General features: G+C 41.5%; 1 protein-coding gene across 1 annotated transcript; it reads right to left on the bottom strand.

The window, feature by feature from the left end:
• Positions 1-9: 9 nt before the first annotated feature.
• On the bottom strand, positions 10-27,972 carry pcp4a (Purkinje cell protein 4a). Its single transcript, XM_073480139.1, has 3 exons — positions 27,914-27,972; positions 7,366-7,417; positions 10-214 (listed from the first exon to the last, which is right to left on the bottom strand). Exons 1-3 carry the CDS (start codon positions 27,920-27,922, stop codon positions 84-86), a joined length of 192 nt encoding a protein of 63 aa, XP_073336240.1. The 5' UTR covers positions 27,923-27,972; the 3' UTR covers positions 10-83.
• Between the last annotated feature and the right edge of the window lie 27 nt (positions 27,973-27,999).

Genomic DNA, 27,999 nt, shown 5'->3' with positions numbered 1-27,999 from the left:
CTTCTCAGTTCATGACGGTGCAGTTTGATTGACATGCAAGACCAGGCCCACATCAGGTGAGGACGCAGCTGACGGCTGCCGCTCTAAGACTTTCCATCCTGCTTCTTTTTCTGGAATTTCCTGAACTGCGACTGGATGGCCACGGCTGCCTTCTCCGTCTCCGGGTTCTCCATGTCAATGTCGAAGTCCGGGGGGAGGTTGTTCTTCTTGTCATCTAGACAGAGGAGAGGCAGAATGGTGAGAATATAGAAGGATTAATGTGTCTCAGTAGCTGTATGAATCTCCAGGAGATGGGATTTTTTGAATTTCTTGTTCATAATCAATGCACAATCTGTTCATGATGAACACAGTCTGGACAGATTGTAGATGCTCCTCAAGTTGCCCAGATGGCACATCTAATGCCCATTGGCTGATGGTGTATTGTTTTCATCCCAGTGCTGTACAACACAGCCGCAGTCTGTTCACCCAGTACAGAAGTGTCTGCTGCCAGACCACCAGACTACAGAGCAGCTTCATTCCTCAGGCTGTGAGACTCCTGAACTCATCCTCAACACTCCACTGTATAAAATATTTAGTTTTTCTGTCCTTTTATTCTCTTATGTCTCATAAAGGGAATAAACTCAGTCTCATTTTACAACCCTGGTGTTGTAAAAAGACAATAAATGAACCTTTATCTTTTACCTTTATGTTAAGTGCTATCTAGCAAATATGAGAGGTGACAATAGTTCCAATCTAGTATCCAATTTTCCCTGGACAATTATCATGGCCAAAAGAATTCACAATAACCATATCATTGTGATATATAGAGACATTTTGAAAAAACATGCTCTCAGTTAAAACTGATCTTAACTTTGTTTGCTGAGATTTGTCTTTTTATGGTAAAATGAATATTTTAAGAGGTGCTGAGTTATTTACACGATATAATCATATGTCTATTTTTAACACGATATCAATATTTCATTTTTTTAAATGTCACGAATACCGGCGGGACTCCAGGATGCGATAAGGATGGAACACGATCACACAAACACTCGTCCACGGTTGCTTCAATAACGCCTTGGAAATGTGGGTTTTGGGCAAAGAAGCATGTCGTGCCTGAGGAGCAGGGCTGCATGCACAATGAGTCAGTCAAGTTAAATTCATGGAGAAAGCGATGTGACTCCACGCACAGTGCTGAAAAGTTACAATTTTATCAGCTTCTAGAAGCTGTTAGAAAAACAAAACGGGTGGTGCAAGAGATAAGTGCATGCCAGGTGCACCATGCCATTGCAACGCCTCTGATATTCTTACACTAACCCTAACCATCTCTGTCCTCGTGTCTAAACCTGACCACCCAACCAATGAAGGCAACGAGTACTAGCCAATCAGAGGCAGAGTAGGGCACGTCATGACTTACCAACCCTGGGGAAAAAAAAAACTGCATGGGACACAGCTGCGGGTGATTCCCACAGAAAAGCTCAGGGGCACAGCTTAACGTTAACGGAGGGGGTGGTCAGAAGAAACGACCTCAAGGATGAAGACTAACTGGTTGGTTTAGTAAATGCATATCCTTACTTCTATGAAAAAGCAGTACACAGCTGGTTCCCTGAGCCTTACCCTGGGAACCCTCCGGTCTCCTACACAGTGGCCGATCATAACTAATATTTTTTGCACACATCAGACACACCACCTGTCTGATAGAGAAGACGGTGGTCTTTTATGCCGGAGGACAAACTCCTCTAATAACCCATCTATAAATAAGGATGTTTTCCAGACTTATAATCAAACTTCTTTTTTAATATCCATACTGTATACCATCCTTTTTACCCTCCTGTGAGAAGAGGATGAGACATGCTTCAGTGAAAGCAAAAGAAACGCTGCTGATTTAAATATTTAATATCACAAAGACATTTTCATACAAAGCAAAGCCACATTCTCTGTGCTGAGGAGCCCAAATAAAGAAAACAGTGAAGACTGAGGTCAGCGCTGAATGCTCAAACTCACATAAAGCAGATGTGTCATTAAAGCAAGTGAACAGGTCCAGGTTTATGGGATGTGGCACAGTCGGTTGTTTATTCAAGCAGCATAGTTGTCATGCAGGGAGGTGCTCCGTGCGTGACTGTGCTGACCTGCAGTGAAAGGTGTGCACGCTGGCATAAATGGAGACTTTTCCAAATGGCCTACTTACGTTTAGCTGGAACCTTTTGTTGACCTTGGAGCCCTTGGATGACACATGTGACAACGAAAATAAATTCATATTTCATGATTGCAGAGGCCACACAAACCTCTCCACACACACACACACACACACACACACACACACACACGCACACACACGCACACACACACAGCTTCCTTCTCTGAATCACACCTGCTCCACGGGGTCGATGCCCTTTACACCACAGAGGACGTAAGACTCTATAAGCCGAGCACATCACAGTCTCAGTAATGTGTTGTGCTGCTGCATGAATGAATCAAATTGACACAATGGATGATGGGATTATTTCCATAAAAGGGTTTGTGAAAGGTCACGTTCAAATTGGTTCCTGTGAGATTTAAAGCAACCTAAGAGTATATGGACAAAGAGTATATGGACAATGATTGATGAAGGCACAGTCTAAAGAACACTGAGCAACCAAATCTCCTAAAGGTGACCTGTGAAAACTGAACCACAGCTCAGACTCTAATATATGAACAAAGTATGGAAAAAAGAAGACTTTTCTCCCTCAGAGGGAGTGTGTGTAAGGTACTGTGTCTATAGGAAAAGGTGAAGGTATTGATTTTCATACAGACATGATGCCCTTTCAGTCAATCCCACCAGGTCATGACAGCCAAAAAGGTATGTTTACCAGCTGCGACAGCATCGGCTGGTAAGGTTTTCACCTTATGAGTGTGTGTGTGTGTTTGTGTGTGTGTGTGTGTGTGTGTGTGTGTGTGTGTGTGTGTGTGTGTGTGTGTGTGTGTGTGTGTGTGTGTGTGTGTGTGTGTGTGTGTGTGTGTGTGTGTGTGTGTATCTTTTGTAGCAGGAACTAACACAGAAGCAGTTGTGAGTATTTTGCCAGGTGGTTGATTTCTGTTTGTGGACAGATCTTTGTCGTCATGATAGTGTCACAACAGTACACGGCTTTCCAAATGTGCAGATGAGATCAAAATATAGTAGTCATGGCTCAGAATGAGGACTTGTTGACTGGCATAGCAGCTGGTGTATCCCCATTGCTTCTAGTTTACATTGCATACTTTGAGTACTTATGGCATTTTTTCATTACATCTGCCGGCCTGGCTCTACTCAGTTTGACTTGGCGCGGCAGGGATTTTGCATTTTCACCACAACTGGTCCACCTGCTTGAAGGTGTGTCTTCAAATAATGACGTTCTTGTCTAAATCCCTGCAGTACTACTGCTAACAAAGTGGCTAACATGTTTCATTTCCTATAACTTCTTCACAATAAAAGCCCCCGTTATTTTGTAATTTAAAAGCTTTTATTATGAAGCAGCATTACAGGAAACGTTGTGTTTTTCACCAGCAGTCACTAACATGACTCCATGGTGCAGGTCTATCACGAGCAGGGCTCATGATGGAAAAGTTAATCCACGCAGCTCGGTCTGACTTGGCGTGGCCAAAAAGTGCTGGTGGAAAAAAACGGCTTTAGTCTTGTATAGTCAGACCCGTCTCCACAGCAGTGTCAGCGCTGGAGAAAGGTCTGGCTGCACCAATTATCCCTCTGGTATAGGGGAAAGAAAAGCTCTGGCTTGTTTGTATGTCTTTAAACCAATCACAATCATCTGAGGCAACGTTCGACCCAGGATGCAGCGACCGTGGTAACCGAAGGTAACAGCAGCTAACTTGTTTTATGTTTGTGCCATTAGCAAACAGGTTAGTGTGAGAGTAACTTGTTAGTTTCAGTGTGTATGTTGCTAGCTTGGAGGAACTGTTGCTGTTACATGTAGTGGTGGGATTTTGAAAACAGTGAACACGCAGACAGAGGAATGAAGGAGGGGAGAGACTTTATACCAACAGTCTACATCCAGCAAGTCAGACTACTGAGTACTTAACTACAGGGTACAGTTATAATGCTGCTGGCTGACAAAGCAGGAGAAATGGGATAACTAGGTTAATAGTGTTGAAATTACAATAACATCATTTGTTTTATAACCTGCCCAATGAGACTTTATTGTAAACTACTCACATGGCTGTGGCAAAAGCAGAACCACTGTCTCTGTTTTTGACAGCCGTCTGTATTGAATAACGTGACTGTTTACTCCGAGCTGCGAGGGAGGTGAAAACAGGTCGGTTTGAGCTCCACCTCCAATGTTACTTTATGCTGTTTACAAGATTCATTATTAGAATGTAGGTCAGCTCAATTCATGTGTATTATTAACATTAAAACAGCCTCTGCTCCTAGCTGTCTGTCGAGCGGACAGACTGTTAAACCAAACTCCTTATAAAAGCAGGTGTTTTTATGGTCAGGCCTTATTTTTTCATGGTAAAAACTGTAGTTAAAACTTTACAAAGGCTCTTTTTTGATTTGCTTCGATCTACAGTCACATGTCATTTACTCAGTAACATCATTAACTAACCTGTGATGAGGTGTTTGGCACAGACGGGCACGTATGGACTGGCCGGGTCTCATAGTTTACCATTTTCCTCCTCTCTGTGGATGGCCTAAAGCCACAGATCTCTTCTCTTTCTACTGACTTTCATTCTTTTGGGAAGTCAATAAAATCATAACCTTTGGGATTTTTTATTGCTTGACATGAAAAATGCATCACAGTGGCTTTTAGGCATGTCGCTACTCGCTGTTTTTCAATTTGGCCGCAGCACTTTCACAGCGTTTTGTTTTCACCCAAAGGGAGGCGTGGTCGTCCTGGCGACAGGAAAGTGACATGTGGCTGGCCTCATCTATCCTTAGACCCAACAGTAGGTACCAAATGTTTCATTCAGCAGCATGGGTACACAATATATTTACACAAAATATAATTTGTTACTATACAGTTTTGAAACACAATATTTTTAATTGGAAAGACTAAGTGCCAAAATAGGGCAAGTTGCCTAATCCAAAGAAATGTTTCTGTGTATTACACACACTAAATGTGGCCTTTTTAACATTTGTATTGTACAAGGGATACATTTTCCCATCACCCACTTCTTCCCCTTTTCCTCTTGTATTCTAAGCTATGAGGGTTGATTATGAGATAATGTGTAAAGCACTATATAAATAGAATATGAATAGAATTAAGGTTGTGTTTTTATAAAGTGCCTTTCCTAAACCGTCCATTCATTAGAGCGAATCAGACTTCAGTAACTCTCCTAAATCAAAAACAATGGAGTGAAGAAAAATGTGTAAAAAATGGACAAATGTCAAATGAATGCAATTCACGCCTGTATCAAATTCAATTAAGCTGCCTAAAATCCTCCCGATTAGTGGCGGGATGTTTCCCTCCGGACTGAGCTGAGCTGCAGTGCACTTCATCATCCCACAAGTTGGGACAGAAATCCATTTCAACACGGGGAACAGTGTTATCAGCAGCCCCAGAGACGGAGCAGAGGTGACACATGGTCTCCAGGTACACAGGGCTGCTTGTGGAGCCATTTAGCACTGAATGGGCTTCTATTAACCTGCTGCATCCATTGTGTTAGGAGAAGGTTGACTTCAAGCAGTGGAGGAGATTTCATTCAGTGATTCCTCGGTGTATTGTATCATCTGCTGCCATGAAACCTAATTTTGTAAATGTGCAAAAAGCACTTACAAGATCTGCAGTATCTGCTTGCATGTTGAAACTAGCGAACCCAGTAACACGATACAACCTGCTAAACGTATATTCATGATGACATATCAGCTCTTTTCAAAGCTCAGTTAGCATCTGTTAATTCTGCAGAGCAGAGTGGAAATGTCAGACACATTCACATTCACATTCGTCTCACCTGAGCTGAGGTCATGAAAAAATCTGAGCTTGATTAGAAACAGGCCTTTGTTCTTGCACACTCTCGTTTTGCCAAGATGACAGTTCTGCACTTAACACCATTTATGAATTTCAAAGGATCCTGCTAAGTACTGTGAGCCCAATTTTACCATTTATAACTCAAGGGATTTGAATTACATTATTATGCCAACAATACCATGGCCCAGTTTGCAAAGTAGGTCTTCCTGTGAATTGTTACCATGGCAGAGGAAACCTTTTTATTGCCAGAAACAATGTGGTGTGTTGCAAAAGCAAACGCAAAGGCAGAAAAGAGACATATACAAATCAACGATTGTGTTAAATTCTCTCTGATCTTACTGTGATACAGAAAATCTTGGCATATTAAGACATTTTGGAAAATGTAAGTATGATAAGTGGACTGTTTCAACAAACTGAACAAACACGATGATGCATCATCTCAGTTTCAAGAGGGTCCTGAAACATCATGGCTGTTTACCAAATATTAGATGGTGCACACAAAACACAACAAAATAACAAAAAAAACAAAAACATTATAAATAGTAAACAAAACAATTACAAAATTGTTGTCATGATATATACATTCATAATCAAAACATGTTTTAATTGTAATCATTATAAGCAGGAGCAACCTAATTAAAACAATGGCTGTTTAAAATAGTCCAAAAGATCTTATGGATTTAATGTGTGAAATTTAATCCAATCAGTGCAATCAATGGAACCAAACTTTCCTTTCTTTCTTTCTTTCTTTCTTTCTTTCTTTCTTTCTTTCTTTCTTTCTTTCTTTCTTTCTTTCTTTTTTACAAGTTTCTGTCAAGACAGAAACAGACAAAGTGGTTTAGAGTGAATTAAAAACTGCTTCAAATAAACTTGATAATTAAAATGTATTTATTTAAAAAGGTCTTTTAAACCAAAGCAAATTTCCTCTGATATTTAAAACCTCATGAGAAGGAGGAATGTGAAATTTAGATTCAAAATAGATCCTATTATATTACAATCGTTTGGTGCGTAGGCAGACAGACAGCCAAGTAAGATGACTGGATGGGCTTATTAGAGGCCTGAAACAGCCACAGTTACTGAATTTTTATTTGTTACAGCATTTGAATTATTGATTGCTGTTGGGATGTTGAGAGATTTTCTGCAAATATAACAAAAAGTGCTTCCAGAATAACTTACCAACCCTAGATTTAACATCTAAAATGGGTCCTTAGCTGTGAAATCAACTGATCTGTAGAACATTTTAAATACATCTGAAACAATCATGATGATAACTGAAAATCACACTTTCCATTGTAACCAAAGAGCAAAACTGTCTTTGTCCTGTTACTGTGTCATCTAAACGCTGTATGCGCCACACAAGCGTTAGTGAAAACAACACGTCAGTAATATTCTGCATCGTACTTCTGCTTTTGTACTTTTCAGACTGATCATGATGGTGAGTAAATACCTTGGCCAGCAGATGGTTTGCTGCTTCCAGTCGTCGCTCCAGATGCTTGTCTCTGCAAAGGAAACACAGAAAAAACCCTCACTGAATTAATGAATCATTAATTGTTGTTACACACCACATGTGATTATGGGAATTCTGAAAACTTTCCTCCTATTTTTATAGAATATTTGCTCTTCACTCCACAAAATGCTCATTTGGAAGTTAAACATTTTAATGTCCAAGATCTTTAATTGCGAGTGAAGGCATCATACAGCAGGAAGTCGTCCTCACAGTGAACATGTTCGAGGACAGCCTCTGCTCTGTGTGAGGGCAACTGGGATGAGATGCGTTGATCTATAATCCATGTTTCTGCAGAAGAGGCATGCTCGCCTGCTCTAACAGCTCCCGACTGTTCCCCCCATGACAGGCTGCTGCTGCTCTGCAACATTACAAGATGCTCTCAGCTCTGAAAAGAAGAGCCTCCACATGCAAAGACGTTACGCTTGTGTGAGAAGGTTTGCTGCAGTTTCGTCACTGAGATCTTAAATTCGTTTGCTTGAAGAAAGATCGTTTTGCACACTGAGCTTTAGTCTGTGGATCGCATTAACCAATTATGTATTTAGCCTCCTGTTTTTTCAGATCAATGTGTTTAACAATACAAGAATATGATTCATACAACTGAAGGTTATCAGTGTGAAGTGATTGTATTTCACAGCAGAGACATCTCTCCATCTTACAAAACTCAGCCTGAATTATTAGTCCCGTGCTTTTATTGAATTTTGAAATGCCAGAGCAGTTTTGATGTATGGGAACAAAGCAACATAAAACTGGCAGAAGAAATCCTCCGTCTTCCTCCCATGTCCCCATGTGCCGTCACGAGAGCCAGTGGAAGAGAAACTTGTTTGGCAGCGTGGCCATCTGTCTTTCTGTTTACACACAGAACTCAAAGTGAGTCAATGCCGCTGGGATTCCCAGAGCCACGCTGACTCTCATCTGCTTGGCTGTGCTGTGGTATTCAGAGGGGCAGGACCGGTGCCACACAGTGATGGCACCATACATCACACCTCCACCCACCAGGACTCAAGCGAGCATTCAGTGGCAGCCAGAGCGGACGTCTGTGAGCAGGGCAGCAATAACGTTTGAGTGATCGTCTCGTCGCAGTTGGAAGATGCAGTGTAATATGGAGAAATCAAGACAAATGAGCTACAAGCTCAAATCAATAACCAGCTGCAGGCTGAACTTTCTGATGCTTGATTCTGCCTTTTCACTCTTTTTTCTTTCTCTCTCATTTATCCGTTTCTCCTCTCCTTTTCCTCCCTTGTTGCCTCTCCTGCTTTAGCCTTTGGCCTCAACTGCCCTTCTTACACTTTAAGCAGATGGACTACGGCTGTGGAGCCACCAACAGATATGAGAGGAGCTAGTCCGAGTTCAAAGAGTGACACTTCTTCCATATTAGGTCACATTACAGCGAGAAAATATTCATAGACTTCAGGAGAGAGTTAAAAAATCTCCCTGATCGCACTAAGAGGAGGTGTGGGTGCTATTTGTGTCTGCGGTGGGAGGCTGCGTTGTGATAAAAGTATCCTGAGTAAGATTATTTTTGTCTCTAGCTGTGACTAAAAGTCATATGGAGTCTAAGGAGGAACATTTGGTCTGTATTTATGCAGCGTTCATGTAATAAAGCCTGTAAAACGCCTGTTGTTGATGCTGTAAAATACGTTGGTGTTTGCAAATCTAATCTCCTCTAATCTTTGATTTTCAGATTACAGTGAGGACTGAGGTCAGGAGTCAGCGACTGGACAGCAGCCCTGCAGCTGGCAGGGACTCAGTCATGAACCACTGTTGCCACCTGTGATGGTGTAATGCTTTCTTTTTTTACCCAGTCTTTCAGAAAAGCCAACAGATGCGATGAGGGTGGAGGTGATGGAGGGGCAACAATAATGTAACTACATTCTTATATAAACACAGAGGAAGTGAATCCTCTGCTTCTCTTCCTTTCTCCTCTCTACAGTACTTAGATCATCACCACCCTCCTCCCTCCCTCTCCTTCTCTCTCTCTTTCTGCCTGGATACAGTCGGAGCTTGCATAACAAGTCCAGTACTAAAGTGCATGGGGATAACTCTCCGTGCTTTCTCACTACTCCCTCTTCGGCTCAATTTTTCCCCCCAGTGGAGGTCCCATCTCACTGATTTCAGCACATTCTTTGTCTCCCAAATAGGAGCAAGCAGAGAAGAAGAACAGAGTATTTGCATAGAAATTCATATGAGGAATTTCAAAAGCAATAAGTGACTTTCAAATGAGATGTTTGTCACAGCCCATCTCAGTCTTTGCTCAAGCTTGACGCTGCTTGATTCCCATCACTTGCTCACTTTTAGCAGCTGAGGAGTTACTGTCGCTCTGTTTGCCAGCGGCATTTTTTAACAAAGGACGAGGAATACTGAGCGACAAAAGAGAAAACAGTAGTGGAGCGTGTGCAGCGATGCCGATGTTTGCCTCTTCACTTCAAATCAAACTGTAGGAAGACAAATCTTCACCGTGTTTGAGGTGTTTCCTCCTGGCAGGAAGGTTGTTTCAGTGTTGATAAAGCTGAGGTAAACATTTTTCACTGTCCAGTCAGCAATATTATCTATGTTATGCAATAAAATGTAAAACAATGCTGCAGTGTATGTACTGTGGATGCTATTTCTTCCTATTTTCTATTATTTATTTCTCTATTTCTCTTTTTCTCCCTCTTGAAAAGAAAAAGTTGAATTCAAAACAATAAAATGTACCCTTGCTCAATTCAGTACACTCGGGGGTTTTGCTGTTTCAGCCTTACCTGTCTGGTGTGAACAGAAACTATGCTGAGTTAGCTCTACTGTCGCTGTTCACAAACATTTTGTTCAAACTTCTTGGGGAAGGAACTTAATTGAATCACTTCCTGAAAAGATCTGTTCATTAGTCTGTTCAGATGCGGTCTTAGTCAGTTGTTAGAGAACATGCAGAGATGTACGCTCAGCTACTGTTTTTCGCTCACAGGTGGAATGGGGTGTGTACATGACAGCAAATACACAACTGATATGGGCTTGCTAACCTTTAGCTGTAATGATTCAACAATGTTGGTCATGGATTGCACTCCAGATGGCATTATCTAGACTGATATTATATGCATAGGCTAGCAGTTAACGTAGCGTGCACACACATATGTTCCTGTTTTGAAAAGAGGACAGCTATAAGGGTACATTAATTGAACTCACTGAATGCAATATCACAGTTTACAATATGTGCAGTATAAAAAAAGAAGGAGAACAAGGAGAATCCTTATTAATGTCACATATCACACAATGTACAACATGGTGAAACTGGTACTCTGCATTTAACCCATCCTGAGGGAGCAGCCAGCCAGTGCCATGGTTGAGGGCACTGACTGGAGAATCAACCATAGGTCCATGTTTTGATGGTGGGGGAAACCAGAGTACCCAGAGGAAACCCAAGCATGCATGGACAGAACGTGCAAAGGCCACACAGGAAGGCCCTGCCCTAGCAAAGGATTTGAACCCAGGACGTTCTTGCTGTGAGTCAACAGTGATACACTGTGCCTGAGACTGTCTCAGATACTTTCACTCTGAAGGAACACTGCATGTTCTTACTGAACGTACTTCACAGTACACATACCCACCTCCCCCCCAAGTATCAAGTAAGATTCAGAACCAGATACATAATAGGTCAGGACTTCAGCTTTCAGTTTGCAAACGCTATCTTTATCCAGCTAAATTCTCTGCTCTCAGTTCACTCGTTAGTGAGATGAACTGGACATTCAGCCATGTTTCAGTTCAGTAAGTGGGATTACGCACTGTGAGGGAACAGTGCATGTTCAGTGCATTCACTGGACATACTACGCAGTGAACATGAGCCCTTAATAAGATGCTGAGTCACTCAAGCCAGCCCCTCTCCCACTCGTGTCTGTAAGTCTTGGAGTATGAACGGCATTTTTATCCAACTAAGTTCTCCTGTCTCAGTTCACTCGTTCGTGAGCTGAACAGAGTTTTAATAAGCCGTACTTCAGCTCAGTGAGTTGGACTATGCAGTCTGTGCTTTGGTCCAGTGCTGAATGATTTGGAAGCTTTTGAAGAAAGATTTTCAATGATTGGATATGGGGATGGTAAGATTCACCGATTCGTATCGGTACATCAGTATGAACATTTAAGATGCGGTTGCATTGATGACAAAAGTGTGCATCGGTTAAAAATCTTGTATATCGTGTATAAAATCTCTGCATCGATAAAAACCGACTCGTATCTATACTTAAAATAAACTAATTTAGAAGAAGGACCAAGTGCTTGTTTGCGTTCTCATCACCACGGCCGTCATCAGCCAATTCAGCCAGAGTCATGTCCCGGTTATACGACAAAGTAAGACGAGAGGTGGCCGAGTCTCTGAGCAAAGCACAGAGAGTTGCGATTACAGCTGATGGTTGGACATCTCGCGCCACTGACTCCTACATCACTGTAACAGTACACTACATTGATAATGAGTGGGACTTGCAAAGTCAAATTTTACAAACAAGAGTTTTCAACCAGTCTCACACAGGAATTAATCTAGCAGCTTTACTGCAGGATGTTTGCTCTGAGTGGAACATCCGAGATAAGAATCCAGCGTTAGTCACAGATAATGCAAAAAAATATGATACTGGCTGGAACTGGTGCACAGCTAGAGCCCCATGTACGTCGTGAGTGTCTGAGCTTTTAGTGAAAGTGAGGAAGGTGATTACTTTTATTCACAAAAGCCCACAAGCAACTGAAATTTTGCGTGAGATACAAGCCCAGTTACACCTGCCCAACCACAAGCTGATCCATGATGTTTCCACGAGATGGAATAGCTCCTTGGACATGTTGGAGCGTTTCTGGGAACAACAACCTGCCTTGTTGAACGCCTTGCTGTCTCTGGAGGATAAAGAAGGGAGAAGGCCTGGCTGCAGCCAGCTTGACTGAGGAGGACATGACACTGATCCAAGAACTAATCAAACTTCTGTCCCCTCTTAAAGTGGCCACCACACTCCTCAGTGAGGAAAGACACCCAACCATCTCAATGATCGCCCCATTACAGGCCAAACTCCACCAACATTTTTCAGTGATTTTTGAATTTGAATTAAGTAGCCTATACTGCGAGATGGGGACTGTTACTGCCAATATGGCCTTAGTTCATCGTTTTCAATCATTTTGCTCTTGGAGGAAGTTGTAATGTGTACCTGTGTGAAAATGTTTTGTTATTTATCGTAATTGCTCATAGGAAGAGCAGTTTCTGTTTAGGGCTGAGCTGTCCTTCCTGTAGTGTGAAGCAAACTGTAGAAATGGAGAGTAATCTGTTTAACTGTACAGCAATCTGTACAACTTTTGCATTCATTCAGCAGCTTGTAACTGCCAAAAGGCACCACTGCTTTGAGTTTAAGGAATTGTCCAATTGTCCCTGTTAAAAGTGTGAAGCACACTGTAGAAATAAAGAACGAACATGAACTATTTGTACCACTTTGTATTCCATTGTACAATATTCTTCTGCATCGCATCATATCATATCGCATCGTATCGTATCGCATTGTGTTAAATCAAATCGTACTGTATCGCAGTAGGTGGGAGAATCGTATCGTATCTTATTGGTGGTTGTCTCATATGAATCTTTAATGTATCGTATCGTTGGCAGTGTATCGAGATGCGTATCGTATCGCCTCAGTGTTGAAGATGCACAACCCTAATCGGATACTAGTGATTCAGTTAACTCAATCAGTTCAGTGGAATTAGCTAGTTCACGAGTGCAGGGGCATACATGTTGTTCAGTTGAGTATGTTAAGTGTAGTCTGCCTGGCTCATTGATCTCTTATCTGACTGAAGTTTGTGAAATTAGAATCCATGGCCCCGATCATGGCTCTGAAACATCAGTAGCCAAACCGTGCAGTGTACTGATAAATCTAAGGTGTTGAAGTAGCAGACAGACTTGTTGTTTAAGTCCCGCCATTGTGTCAGTTTTATCTTGTATAATATTCTCTAAACTATTTATCATACACAATTCTATACTATACTGAAGTCAATGTGCCACCGGCCTTACATTGCAGATTATAACAGAATTACTTATCCAATCTGGTGCCTGCAAAACTCCAGTACAAGTGAAGACGCAGGAGTGTTTGGGTGAGTAAGAACAGGTTGAACAACTGAGAGAATGATTCAGACTGATACACTCACACATGAACTGCCAGTGTAGCACATCTGTAACTCCTCCCTGTCTGCGGCTGTCCACTTTTCATTAACCCTCACACCTGTCAGCCGTGACCTTGACTTCAACCCATCTCTGCCTCATTTAATGGATCACACGTAACACAGAAGCTGGCGAGGGACGCCCAGCTGAGAGGCCTGCTATCATGATGATTAACACTGGCAAAGGAGCAGGTGCCACAGGAGCTTTGTCGGTATATAATTAGACAGACTGAAGAAAAGAAGGAGGAGAAGAAAGTTCAGAGCGCTTTTAGAGACACCACAATTAGAAATGCTTTGTAAAAATGCTTTACAAAGCAGCGGTTAGAAGAAGTTTGGTGAAACTAAGTGATTACACAGAAGTGCGCCCCTATAAAAGAGTTGTGAAGGGTGATTTGCAAGATGAGATTTGGCCAGGCTAAGCCTCTCAGGCAGGTCACCGATGGCAGGGGACTTTTTTTAATCTACATTTGGGAGCAGCCAATTGGGTGCCAAATATTTTTAATCTGGGCTTTGGAACAGCCAGTAGGAGCCCGCTGGGTTCACACAGGGTTAAAAGATGTGTGATGTAATGACCTGCCAGAACTATCCATGTGTTGAAGCTGCACTGAGGAGCATTTTATGTAAAAACATCACCATTGTACCAGCCTCAATCAACCAGTGGGACTCCAACAGAGATTCACATCCATCAAGGCTTCCTCCAAATTATTTCCAGGGTATGGCAGTAAATCTTCTCAGTGCTGCAGATGTGATGAATGACGGTATAAATCTGTCTCAGAGAGCAAAGTTACTAGTGTGGTGATCATCAGTGTCACAGCAAGCTACATCCACAGGGAGGCCATCTTATAGTTCAGTATTCAGCTATGGTTAGCTAGGTTAGATTTTATTTGGGCCATGTCTCCGGTCACGTCTTTAGCCAGAACAGTGGATGAGTGCTGAATCCAGAGACATGTCAACGCACCAACAATCTAAAAATGACTGAACTTTCATTAAGACCACATACATCCATCTGCCATTCAGAATAACTTTACTGACTTTGACACATGAGTTCTGGGTATTCTGGGTCCTTGAACCTCGTGCCGTCATTTGGGGTCAGCTAAATGGAAATTGGCCTCAAGCAAAAGCGTTCATCCATCCTTTCTATAGAAGCTTTTGCTGTGCAGCATTGCAGTAAAATCCTATGTCTATGAATGGGTTATCCATACAAAGACACTAATATCAGAGTGGTATTGGATTTTTGTTCCAGTTTGAATCCAAGCAGCTGCTACTTATACAGGCTGCTGATAACACACAGGCAATCAAAGCGTTTTGTCACACTGAGAGTGTAAAAGGTGGACCCAATGGCAGAACTTTTAGGCTACAGTCACATACGCTAATCAAACATTCCTCCTGTTCACTCCTATTCTATGCACGTGAAGGGACAAAAACCTTTGCATTCAAATGTTAAACTAAACTTTGACGGAGGAATTGCAGCCACAACCAATAGCACAGATGTGTGTGTGCTTGACCCACAAACCAGCAGAGTTCTGTGTGTCTCCCATCCTGCACTGCCCACATTCAGCAACGGCAGCCACCTGCATTTGCATATGTGTGACCGCAGCCTTATTCAAAATGAATGTCAGCAACAGGTGAACAGATGACCTAAAAACTGGACTTAAATACAAACTAAATTGACGAAGGGATGATGTGCGGGTGAGCGGAACGAGGTGAGGAAACAGGAGAACAGGACAGGAGCTGATAGGCTGGGGAGCAGTGGGAACAGGGCAGGGCTAATGAGGCTGGTGCAGGGCAGGTGTGGAGGTAAATCAGGCTGGGAGCTTGCAGTCCTGCAGGGGCTGTCCTGGGTGACAACTAGACAGAGAAAGGTAGAGACACTTTCATGTTGTAGGCAGCAACATTAAGAAAACAAACATACCGAACAACACCGGGCAGGAAGAACAGAAAATATGTCTCCTGTCGAAAGAAGTTCTGTTTTTGTTTGATGAACGCAGCTGGAAGATGGGGTGTGATGGACTTCACAAGACAATATTCAACTTGGATTTATTTGATGAAACCTCCTCTTTGATTCTTATGAGTGGACTCTTGTGGACTAAAGGAATATAAATGTTCGAGAAATGGACGCAAATTCGGACTTCCTGACCTCTTCAAAGGTAGGAGCCACCACTATTTTTGTCTTTTGTTTACCATGCTTCTAAACGAATTATTCGTCGGTTCTTATGGTTTCTGTTTAATGAACTTCACCACTGAATTCCAATCTAACCATGTATAGCACGTCCATATTGACAAAAGTTAAAACACGAACATCTTTATGAGACACTTATTGAGCTAGTTTAAATGGGTTGCAGATGGCTTACTATCGTATAACTGTAACGCGTTACTTTAGTAGCGTGTTGACCCAAACATTAAGCCATACTGAGATATTGTAGAAAGCAAGAATTAAAGAGATATATCTTGCTTTGACTCTTTCCCTTGTGGTGAGTTGGGCTCACTGACTGTAGACAGTCAGTGACAGACAGTGTATGTCCCTGTCTACAGTTCACGTTCTGACATTTACTGTAATAGTGATTATACATTCATATTATTTCTTTTCTCTTTCAGCCATGCCTGACAGCACAGCTCCTCATTAGGAAGCTGGATATAAGGAGATCATGAGTCTCACATGCCTTCAGTGCCAGTAATGTGGCGAACTGAACCGAACCTAGCAGTGTTGCTGGCTGGTGTTTGAGCAGGGCTTGTGTGCAGCTTGTGCAGAGATGGCGTGCTGTCACAGTCCCCGAGGAAAAGCTGCAGTGTTTGCCTGCTCTCAGTCCCATATGCTGGAGACAGACAGAGCTTGACAAATGGATGGCAATGATGATAATTACATCGCTAATGATGATGTCCTTCTGCACAGAGTATGTGCCACATATGGCTCTGGTCTGTTACGGTTGACTAACAATGTACAAAGCTTGATAAACACTCAAAATTATTATGTTGTTCTCCCTTGAGCTACTGGATCAGAATCCAGGAATGCATTAGAGTAATTTCTTTCTAATGGCGGCATGTTTAGATACATGACATGTAGCTACTGTCACAGACAGTGTCCAAAACACCAGTACCAGCCCTTAAAGCCCATATTGGTCTGGACCCAGAAACACAAGAAAACAGACAAATGTTATTGCCAAACCTCATAGTGACAGACATTTGAAATACTTTTTGTTCAACTATAAACCGCTAAATTGATCCATATAACCGGTTTGCTACATGTGGGTATAGCTCACTGCTACTGGTGCACATTGCCTCCATACAAATGAATTATATACAGCTGTCTGTCTGTGGCAGCTGATTTTCAGTACCAGCACATTTACCCCCACAGTCAGGATGAGTTGTATTGGTGCAGTTTCTAAAGATTTATTGTGTTCATCACTTCTTTCTGATGTGCTTCTCTCATTGACTGAGTTTAGGAAACACTAAGTTGGCATGAAGGCTTGGCGTGGCCAGGGAGGGAATTGGTAAAATAAATAAATCACCTTCTCAGTGTGTGGGGGGCTATTTTTGGTTCTTATGGCAGCTTGGGCTCCCCAGAGAGACTCCATGCTGCACTCAGGATCTATTAACAATTTAACGAGGAGACAGCAAAACTAGGTCACAGACAGCTCATCGCAGCGCCATTACAACTCCTGAGCAGCTTCCCCATCACCACACTGTAAACGGGATGACAGCATGCAAGAGTGACACCGCTGAGGAATGATTGACTGAACAAGCAACATGATGCAACAATGATGGACTACACACTGGGTTCAGAATGAGTTTTCCATGAAAACAACCTAATGATTTCAAAACAGCTGAACAACATCGTTTGGAGATGAACAGCAACCTGCTTTTCTTTGATGATGTAACAGGGTAAAAGATGTGACATCACAGTGAGATATTTACAGCACAACCAAGTTCAAAATAGAGCTTTTTTAATTTGTTTAAAAAAAAGCCCTTGTTCAAACACATGCAAACTTTGAAAAAATGAAGCGCTTTCATATATTTGAATGGAGCCAGTCTAGTGGTACAGCATGGGTGTCAACCTAAGTCCTTCCAAACAGGGTATGGTTACACGGCAAGAAGTTGAAACTGGCTCAGCTTTTACCACAACCAGTGACATCATCCAGCAAGGCACTGCATTGGACAACATACATGCAAGTGTACCTTCATGGACTACTTGTTAACGTGAATGCTCCATTTCTACTGTTTACCCAGTCATCACCAGACAAATGGTAATATAGGGATGTAACAATATCAAAAACTCGATATTTACGATATTTAGTCCATGATACGATATTTATCACAGTACTAAAAAACAAAGAAAAAGATGACTTGACCAATGTCCTTTAATAATAAATGTGATGTATTCAGCAATTATTATACATGGTACATAATTTGTTTTTACTTTTTACTTGATGCACCTCTGCTTTCCTTCCACAGTAAAATAAAAGTAGCCGCGAATTGTCTTTGGCAATGAATGTCGAGGCAGATGGCCGCCCACCATTGAGTCCAGTTCTGCTCCAAGGTTTCTGCCTGTTAAAAGGCAGTTTCCTCCTGCCACTATCGCCAAGTGCTTGCTCATGGGGCAAATGTTGGGTCCCTGTAAAGAAATTAACCAAGTATTTAACCTGCTCAATTTGGAAAGTGTTATGAGATTACTTTTGTTGTGAATTGGCCTTATACAAATAATGATTGATTGATTGATTGATGTTTTGACTATATACAGTTGCGAAACAATACAGTAACCCCTCCTTCCCTCTGGTCATACAGCGGGACCACCAGGGCACCCAGGGGGGTGTGATATGGGACAACAGCTGAGAACACACACTTAGTCGTGGGTCCCACTGATCTCCCTCCCCCTTGTTGTCCAGCAGATTACCAGGGCCACAAAAATCTCTGTCACTGACACGTTATTATTTCCTAACTGTATGTCAGCGGTGGAGCTTATACAGCGGATTGTGAGTGGTAGTTTCCCTGCCGGTAAACACACCAACATGTTGGCTGTCACAGCTGCAGTGTCTCTGGGCAGCTAACAGCCGGCCTGTTTGCTCCACCTAACGAGCCTAGAGACACACACAAAAAGAGGCTCTGGAGGATGAGTGACCCCGACGTAGCAGCAGAAGACTGGGAGAGAACCCGAAGATGTCGGTGTGTCAGTGTGAAGAGGTCGACATCAGCATGCTGGCATACTCACAATGACAATGCTGGCAGCTACCATCAAAATGCCCACATGCTGGTGCTTAGAAGGTATTATAATGTTCACTATGTCTAAGATCTTAGTTTAGCATGTTAGCATTCAAACTTAATTTAGAACAAAGTAAAGCTGAGGATGATGTAATGTCACTAAATTTGCAGGTATTTGGTCATAAAGTAGAGAATGAATCACAATGTTTGTTCACAATACCTTCTGGGTAGAAAACCTCTGCATCATGCACTAGCTTTTTTCATGACGCAATTACAAAATGTATACATCTCATTCATCTAAAATGCATGTTTGATGCTTTCATACCTCATTAAAAACAACAAATTGACTAACTAATTAGTTTGGAGACCTAATTTACCTGTTGGGCCGCAGACTAAAGAAAATGACAGTTTGAGTTTACCCCAAAGTAGCTAGTAGCAACCGCTAGTTGTCACCTGGAAGTGACTGTTGATGTTAGTATAACATCACGGTGATTCGATCCATGGCACAAATGAAAAGCTTTACCTGACTGATGTCACTAGATGGTCACTTTGGCTAAAAAAACAAACAAGATGGCAACAGCTGTAATGTTGAAGTTGAAGTTCTGTGATGTCACACTGGATTCACACCCTCTTCTGTTTCCAACTCATTAATTCACAACAAAGCAGTTAATTCTTTCATCTACTGCGTTAATGCCAATATCATAGAAAACAAAGAAAGCAAAGCCCAACTCACTGGACTGAATTCATCAAACACTCTCAATGTGACATTATGTGTCATGTCATGCATTTTAAGCTTTTCACGTGTCATTTAACACTGTTAGCATTTTATGACTTGTGGACGTGCTGGAAAAAAATGAAGGCAGGCGACCTTCATCATTTGACGCTGTTGTCGTCATGGTAACAATAATAAACACATGGTCAATGTTGTGAAATGGTTGCTGTTCAGTTTGGTTTAGGCACCAAATGCACATGGTTAGGTTTTGAAAAAAAATGTTTCAAAAAAATAAGTACTTACATTACATACTTGACATAACTTATGTTACGTATGTGATAGAAGTTAAATACCTGAATTAACTTTGCATGTCTTGCACCATTTGGTGAGACCAGGCTGACACTTCAGATAATATTTGAGATGTCCAGCTTAAAATTGTGTTCCCAGCAAAACCTGATGTATGAAATGTTCATGTGGCAGTCGTATAGTTTCCTCTTCTCATTAAGGCTGTTGTTTTAGACAGAAAAGTTAGAAAGCTGGCTGACTTCCTTATTCATCTTTATCTGATGCTGACGTGTTCACTAATTAAAGTGAGTCAGTTACTCCCCAGACTTCAGTTTAATTGGTCGTATAAATCAGGAGGACAGTTTTCTAGAAAAGGGGGTAAAAAGGAGTGAAAACAAGGGGAGCAAATATAATGAAGCTGAAATGACTGATAGTTAGCTTTAACATTATCATTACACTCTGCCTCTAGCAGGAACAATTTCTATGTTTAAATATTGTGAAAAGGGCTTTGTACTAATTAAGTTCATTTACAGCCTTTAATATGGTAAGATTAAAATAAGTTTCAGTGTTATAGATGATTACATACTTGCTTTGGCATAGGGATGTAAGAGGATGGGTAGGTGTTGGTCATTTGACCACCATCTTAGTTTCTCTAGGCCTTTGCACAATCCTTTAGCAGCAAGATAAAGCACAGTTAAAAAAATTAACGAGACGCTTTTCCCTAGAATTTAATTTAGATACTTACTGGTGTAGTTCAACTCATGGTTTATTTATTAAATAAGATGATCATGGACTGTATCAAGGATGGAGGATCATTGCAGAAAGCAATGTTTGATCACATCAGCCAAAGTACAAAACACATATTCTCTCACTGACCTTTAATGTATAGGTGTGGAGGTAGAAGTCAAAGAGATATACAGAATTAAACCAAAACTAATTGCATGGCTAGATACCAATAGGGGCGAGTGATTATTTTCACTTTCACTTTTTCACTTTCACTCACCTAAACATGTACAACAGCATCATTACACTATAAAGAAGGTACAGTTTGCCTTCCAGCTGGAGTTATTCAAGTAGAACTAATGGCAAAGCAGCATGCTTTTCCCACAGAACATTAGCATGCATTAGGCAGAGTTGGGCCACCCAGCAGCACGCAGCCAACTGTATAGAGTAGTCTTACTTTCAAAAAGCAGCTGTAAACACTCTGAAGGCAAAATGAAAAAGGGGGATAAGCAACATTTTTACTGCTATTCTGCACAAAAGAACTATATCTGCAGGGATCTCAGATACAGCTTATGTTCCATCCTGTTCCCCAGGTCCAACAATACCCAGTGGAATTAAAGAACACTCAAAGATGCAGCTTCTGTTTGTACCTGCTCACAGATGGAGGACAGTGAGTGACTGAGAGGTGTGGCAAACCATTTCAGTGACAAAGACAGAAACGGATGTCGATTCAAACAGGTAATGATGAGGAGGTCTTTTTATTCAGATACATCGTGTGTTGTTTCTGTTGGATCACTGCTCTCATTAGCTGGCTCGGTTCACCCAAAAATGAAAATTCTGTCATTACCTACTCATCCCTATGCCGTTGGAAAGTCAGGGGAAGTTTTGCAGTCCACAACACTTTCTGGAGCTTCACAGCAGAAAAGCGTTGCAGTATTCTTTTCAACATCAACTGAAAAATAACCCCAACCACATAAAATGACTCCATACAGCTCATCCAGCATTATCTAAGCCCTGAGATCCCACATTGATTTGAAAAGATGTTATTTACACCTATAGCTGCTAAGCTAAAAGTGCCTTAAAGTGGGTGCACATGTTCAACCGTGCCTCAAGGATGTAAATAAAATCTTTTCAAATCGATATCGGGATCTCAGGGCTTCCAGAGACTTGAATTACACCAGATAAGCTTTATGGAACCATATTGTGTTTTTTTTTCTTCTTTTTTCTTTTTTACCTTATAAAAATAAGTCCCCATCTACTTCAGTTGTTTAGGAGAATGCTGCAGCGATGTTTTGCTGGGAAGCTCCAGGTGTTATTTGTGGACTCCAAAATCGACTTTCCATCATGAGCATGAGGGTAAATACATATTGAGTATATATTTAATATATATATTTGTTTTTATTTATGGATGAACTGTTCCTTTAATACAGCTTTAAAACGATGTTTAAACATTGTTTTAATCCTAAAGTGCAATAAGAAACAGACTAATTAACAAGAGACACATGCTTTTACTTACTTTACTTATTTTGCTTGTATTCCCTTAAGGTGACTCTATGCTATAGACCATATTGAATCAGGTGCTGGTCTCGGGTGTATTACTGTGTTAGGCATATGTGAATGTTAACAGCTCCCTCTCGGTGAGATGTGCAATTCCCCTGGGAAATTATATGTGTGACATATTGAGAGCCTCATGCTAAACCTATCTCTGAGCTTCTACGCAAAAGCTGATAATGCTACTATAGAACTGATCCCGTCTTGGCAGGTTAAGTGTGATCTGCTATATCTTCTCCTGTGTTGACCATTCATCCCTCACTCACTGATGTTTGTCATTTTCTCTCTGCAAAACCCAGCAGAAGCCAGGATTACCCCTGAGGCCGGGGTACAGCAAGTGAACGCACCACCAACAAATCCTGCTGACAGTTTAGGTGGATTACAGATTATTTCAATGTAATCTCTATTCATTGTTTAAAGCGGGATTAGGGTCAATCTACATGCCTCGCAACAAATCACGGAGCATTGAAGATTAAAATGTGTTGATATTTCAGGTCAATAAGTGTGAAAAGAATCACACTAAATCAACATGTGTCAAGTGACACTTTTCCTGCAGCGTAGCAGAGGATTTTTCTTTCTAATCACCACTTTGGTCCGGATCTCAATCACTTCATCAGCCTTAAGTCAGCAAAAGGGAGTTTTCAAGAAAATCCATCCCCAGCCACTTTTCTCCAACTCAGCTTGTTGTCCTTTTTACACTGATCAGCAACTTTTAACACTCTTGTCTCATTAATTTAATAAAAAGGCCTCTAGTCCACTTTGGATGATGAAACAAATGGCTTTGCCAAGTAGTCACCACAGCCACCACTCTCACTGTAATTAAAGTATGGGCTAGGTGAACACAGCAAGAGACCACTTAAACGTTGATCCATTGATTGAAGGACAGTTCGTCACTAACACCAGATATCCTCTTTAATACTGCCTATGGCAATCCATCAATACTTACATTGAACAGACTTAATTCAGATGACTGAGGCGTTGCCGTTTTATTCTTCATGTGCTGTACAGCCCCCACCAACATGCACACATACAACAAAGTGATTCAACGCCATAAAAATGACTTGACATCAAGGGGCCAGTCGAATCCTACTAAATCTAATGTCAAGCAGCACTTAAGCACAGTGTGCTGCAATTAACCTGCAACTGAATTACAGAGAAATTACAAGAAAATCATATTTCCACCCCTGTCCAGAGTGTTATTTGCATCAGCTTTTAGCAGCTGGGGTTGTTCACTAAAAGCTTTCATGTGAGACACAATTTGACACCAAATACTGTCCAATAACACCCAGTTATACTAATGGAACGAAGGGTTCTAAAATGTCAAAAATCTGAAAGTGCAGGGATAAATCCAATTTAACACAACACGACTCTTATTTTGGTAGTTCTGGCCATCTTCCAATCGGATATGATTGTACATCATAATCCATAAATCATTTATTACTACAAAAACAAGAGAAATTTGAGACAATAAATTGAAGCAATATCATTTAAGGGTGATGAAGGCCAAAACAAACAAAAGAATCTGTCCTCAAAAAGCGCTGACACAAACACACAAAAAGACATTCATTAAACTCCCCGGGATAAACAGGACAAAACAGTGCAAAAGAAAATGGCTGCTCACCCTTTCAGGGCTGTAACAGTGACATTTCAAACTCCCTCCTCACTAAATTATTATTTTCTACATTAAATTTGATAATGTTAAGTGTTTCCTTACATGTGAATGAGACACAGTTAGCGATGTGATCGGTGTGATCACAGTACACAGTTAGCACACAGCACACAACAACAACAGTTAGCAGTAACCACGGGGCCACGCAGTCTTTTCAGACTGCGGTGCATTCATGTTGTTTATTTTGCTTGTGTTTATATGACTGTAGCATTTAACAGAGTTGTTAATTTATGTATTTATTAGATTTAAAAAGCTAAGAGAGCTTGTTGAACTTAGTGAACTAGCCACTAACCCATAGCTCCTCACTGCTTGACAGCCTGCAGTCTGTCTCTGTGTGGTCGAGTCCTGGAGGAAGGCCTAGAGGGAGGGGGGGATTTTTCAGTTGGGTACTTTCAAAATTTTGCTTGCTCTTGCTGGTTTCTTCTCTAATCTTACCAACCCCAGCTTTAATTAATTACTGGGTGTGGAAACAGGGTCATTGTAAAGTCACCACTTTAAACTTGCAACAGTCAGAAGACAAACTTTAACATACAATCTAGATAAGAGGCTAAAAGCCCTGCTAGTGGCCCCTACAGGCTGCACTGCTGCTCACCCTCCCAGGGACCACAGTGATTTGACTACGACTGACCGACAGAGACCTCACAGCCCACTGCTCTCACTGATGGGAACCAAATCTTATTGCCAGGACAGAGTAGTTGATTAAAAATATAAATAACTGAATTCAGAAATCACAAATTGTTGTTGCAACATATTTGCAGTAACCAGTCGCTTCTCTTGCTGTTTGTCACAACTAAGCAACGCCTGTAGCTACCAGTAGTTCCTCATAGGTGGCTGATTGGTCGACCCACCGTGTGGTCGGGCACAACCACATAGCTTGAAGCCTGGCAAGATGGGTCGCGAGATCTTGTGATCCAGCTGCCTGGCAAGGTACATTTTGCATTTGATCAGCATGTTTAGTGTTTAACATTTTAGTGTGAACCATGCGAATTATGTGTGTAACAATGTGAAACATCATCAACCGCTCAATGTGTCATCATCATGCAAGGTAACCTGAAGACCTATTCACACAGGACTAGTGTCACCAGGGGACGTCATGTGAATTAGAGATGACCTCCCCCTGTTTGTGTTTCATGTGGTGCATTGACAGGTTACAAGGAGCCATATTTAGAAGATATTATCAGTAAATATGAATAAAATACAATCTTGGCTTGTACCATCTTCAACATTTCAGAAGTGAAGCAGCTGTTCTTTGGCAGCCACAGTATATCATTTAAAGTCAATTAAAAGATGCTTTGTGGCTGTAGGTGAATATGACAACCTTTTGATGCTCCTAACCTCCTCTGTCATCACTGTCGCCTGAGCCACCGGGCTGCTGTTTGGGTACATCTCCTGGTGTGAAACATCTCCCGGTGTGAAACTAACAGGTAATGGGGTATGGAGGAAATCATTATTGTTTGCAGAAAATCTGAAAAGTGGAACGGATGTATCTTGGCAACTGCGCACAGTTGGCTGAAGCCTCTCCAGTAAGTGCCATCTAATTAAAGTTTTGTTGAACAACCTGAGGCTTAAACAGAGGAGGAGTAAGTCTCCAGATCATCATGTAAGCCCAACAGCACAACTAATGACACTAATGACAGTGGGTTACACTTACATAAGAAAAATGCTTCTTGTCTAAATAAAAACCTCTAAAAATAACTCAAACTGAAGCTTCCACTGATGGAATACTTATTAAAACAACCTGTTTATGAATGATGATCATAATATACCATTGTAAATCACAATCAGCCAAAAATGTAAAATGATTTGATTTTAAGAAATATCTAGATCAATAGGTCATTTTAGATTAACACGATATATGTGTTGAAATGCAGCCTGCATGAGACGGTTCCTGCTAGAAACCGAGCGCACGTCGCCAAATTTGCTGTTGATTTCAGTCTCCATGCACTGTAGTCATGATTTGCTAGATAGTGCAGCTTCAAAGTGCAGAATTGTTCATCACTATGGTGACAGACCACACGTTTAAGCTACTTTCACCACAGGAACCTCAAACTGCCTGATGTTTATGAGCACAGCTGAGGATGAATCAGCTGCAGCACTAACACTACACACTCTGTTGTGGCATCATTTCTTCACATTAATCCTCCACAATGTAACAATTCATTTGACAATAATACTGATTTTTAAAATACTGCCAAGCCAAACAATTTCAATACAGTCTAATGTTTGATTTTTTGTGCCAGCACTCTCTGGCTGATGAATTAAGTGTATTGTTGTAATGCAGTTACGGTGAAACGTGGCTTTATGGGTTTTATTAAAGCAAGTATAAATAATATACTGCCTGAGATGATATTATTGCCCCTGGAGAAACAAGCTGCTGTATATTTATTAGACAGAGACACTTTATAATTCCTCAGGCTCTGAAGGCAGACGGTGAGCAGTAATTAAGCAAGATTTCTCTCTCTTCTATAAAACGGTCCAAACTGGACACATCATAATGATTCAATAGAAATGTAAATCTCCTCTCCTACTGGTGAGAGTGCCAATTAGAATAGAGAATAAAGGTAAGAGCAGTGGAGTGTGGAGGTAGATGGAGGCTGCCATTGATTTTTATTGAATTATTCATTCAGTCAGCGACGTACCCTCGTCTCGGCCCTGGCTTTTTTATGGGCATGAGATGCAGCTGAATTTCCGGAGTTTTCCTGTGTGTAATGTCTTATTTATAAGACGCTAACTTCACTCTCTGAGCTGTACACGAGAGGGTAGGAGAGGAGTCGGCAACACGGGTGTATCGTGTGTGTGAGCGTGTACAAAAAGACATCACGAGTTGGTGATAAAAGATTCACAAGGACTGAAGTGGCAGCTGGTGTTCACAGCAGTGTACATGCTAGAGGAGTGCTGATTAAGATTCTGAAGTAATTATTACTAGATATGTGTTTAATATATACCGGCCCATACATAAATATCAGGATTATTTTACTCCTTAATACTGGTGTTGGCATTAGCCTCAAAAATCCAGTATGGGTCGGGCTCTAGTAATTACAGCAATTTGTTTTCTTGTATTTCAAAGAGCTCCAACAGCTTGAGGAGACGATATGTACAGTAGCTACCATGACTGGACACCACCCATCAACATGTGCAACAGAGTAAGGAAACAGTAAGGAAACAGAGTATATGCATGATCAGCCTCGAGTCAGTCCAGTTGCTTTGGGTGGACAAACTCATGATAAGGTCTCACTGGAGCCAGTGTTCCCCCATGCACACTGTGAGAATGTACTATTTCTCCTGGTTAGCAGCAAGAGCTGAATAATTCATTGACTATAGGATGTGCTGGTTGCCAGTGAACCGTCTTCTTCCAGAGAGGACTCTTGCAGGGGTCCCTCAATCTCCGCTCTGACATTATCACGGACTCATCTCCCCTCTCGAGTCCACCTACAAGTTGTAATGCCTCAGCCTCGTGAAATGATGCATGGACTAACCGTGCAGGTCAACGGTGCCTCTGCCTCATCCAGCACGTGTTCATGCTGGATTGAGCTTTAGTTTGAAATGTCAAAGTTAAGCCACGTTAAGCCATATTTACCAACAAGGGTGTATTTACAGCCTCATGGACTGTCACACATGCTGTCATCTGAAGTTTGAGATTTGAATCTCAGATGTTGCTGCTCATTTTACACCCTGCCCTAAAAACGTCAGCGTCTTTAATGTATGTTGGCCAGTCAGCACATCAGTCACATCACAGCCAGACAGACACATGGAAGAATTGTCTTGTGCTCAGCCAGAAACTGTCAGGTTTGATTTTGTGGTCCAGTGTCCAGGTGCAGAAAAATATTAGAAAACCTGTTGTTGTTATTATTATTATTATTATTATTATTATTATTATTATTATTATTATTATTAGAAATAAACAGTACATTGAATCCAAAATCAAAGCTCTCACACAGAAGCATGCAACATTCAAGCATGAAAAGTCAAAGCTGAAGCTAATTAAAGTTCAGGTTTTTGGACAAAGCGCGACATTTTGAAGCGAATTCATCCAACATTTTTTTAAGCCCACTTGTGCGTCGCAAATGTGTCCACCTCCAGACGCACACACAGGTCTGTCAACTTTACAGAGCGCTGAAAGATCAGACTTGTTTTAAAGCAGTTGCTGTGATGCTGAAGGATCGCACGAAGCAGAAAAAAGGAGGTTTGCAGCCCGCTTAAGTAGCACCTACCTCACTCATGGCTGCGCTGCGTGCGTCTGTGTGGATCCCGGTGATGTGTGATGCGCGCCGGCCAGCTGGTACACTCCTCTCCACGA

Source organism: Pagrus major, chromosome 13 (genome assembly GCF_040436345.1).
Source record: "Pagrus major chromosome 13, Pma_NU_1.0".
NCBI lineage: Eukaryota > Metazoa > Chordata > Actinopteri > Spariformes > Sparidae > Pagrus > Pagrus major.
This window is presented reverse-complemented; position numbering and strand designations above follow the sequence as displayed.

Coding starts and splice junctions, on each gene's coding strand:
- pcp4a (XM_073480139.1), bottom strand. Junction 215..7,365: donor CAAACCATCTGCTGGCCAAG/GTATTTACTCAC, acceptor TCCTCTGTCTAG/ATGACAAGAAGAACAACCTC.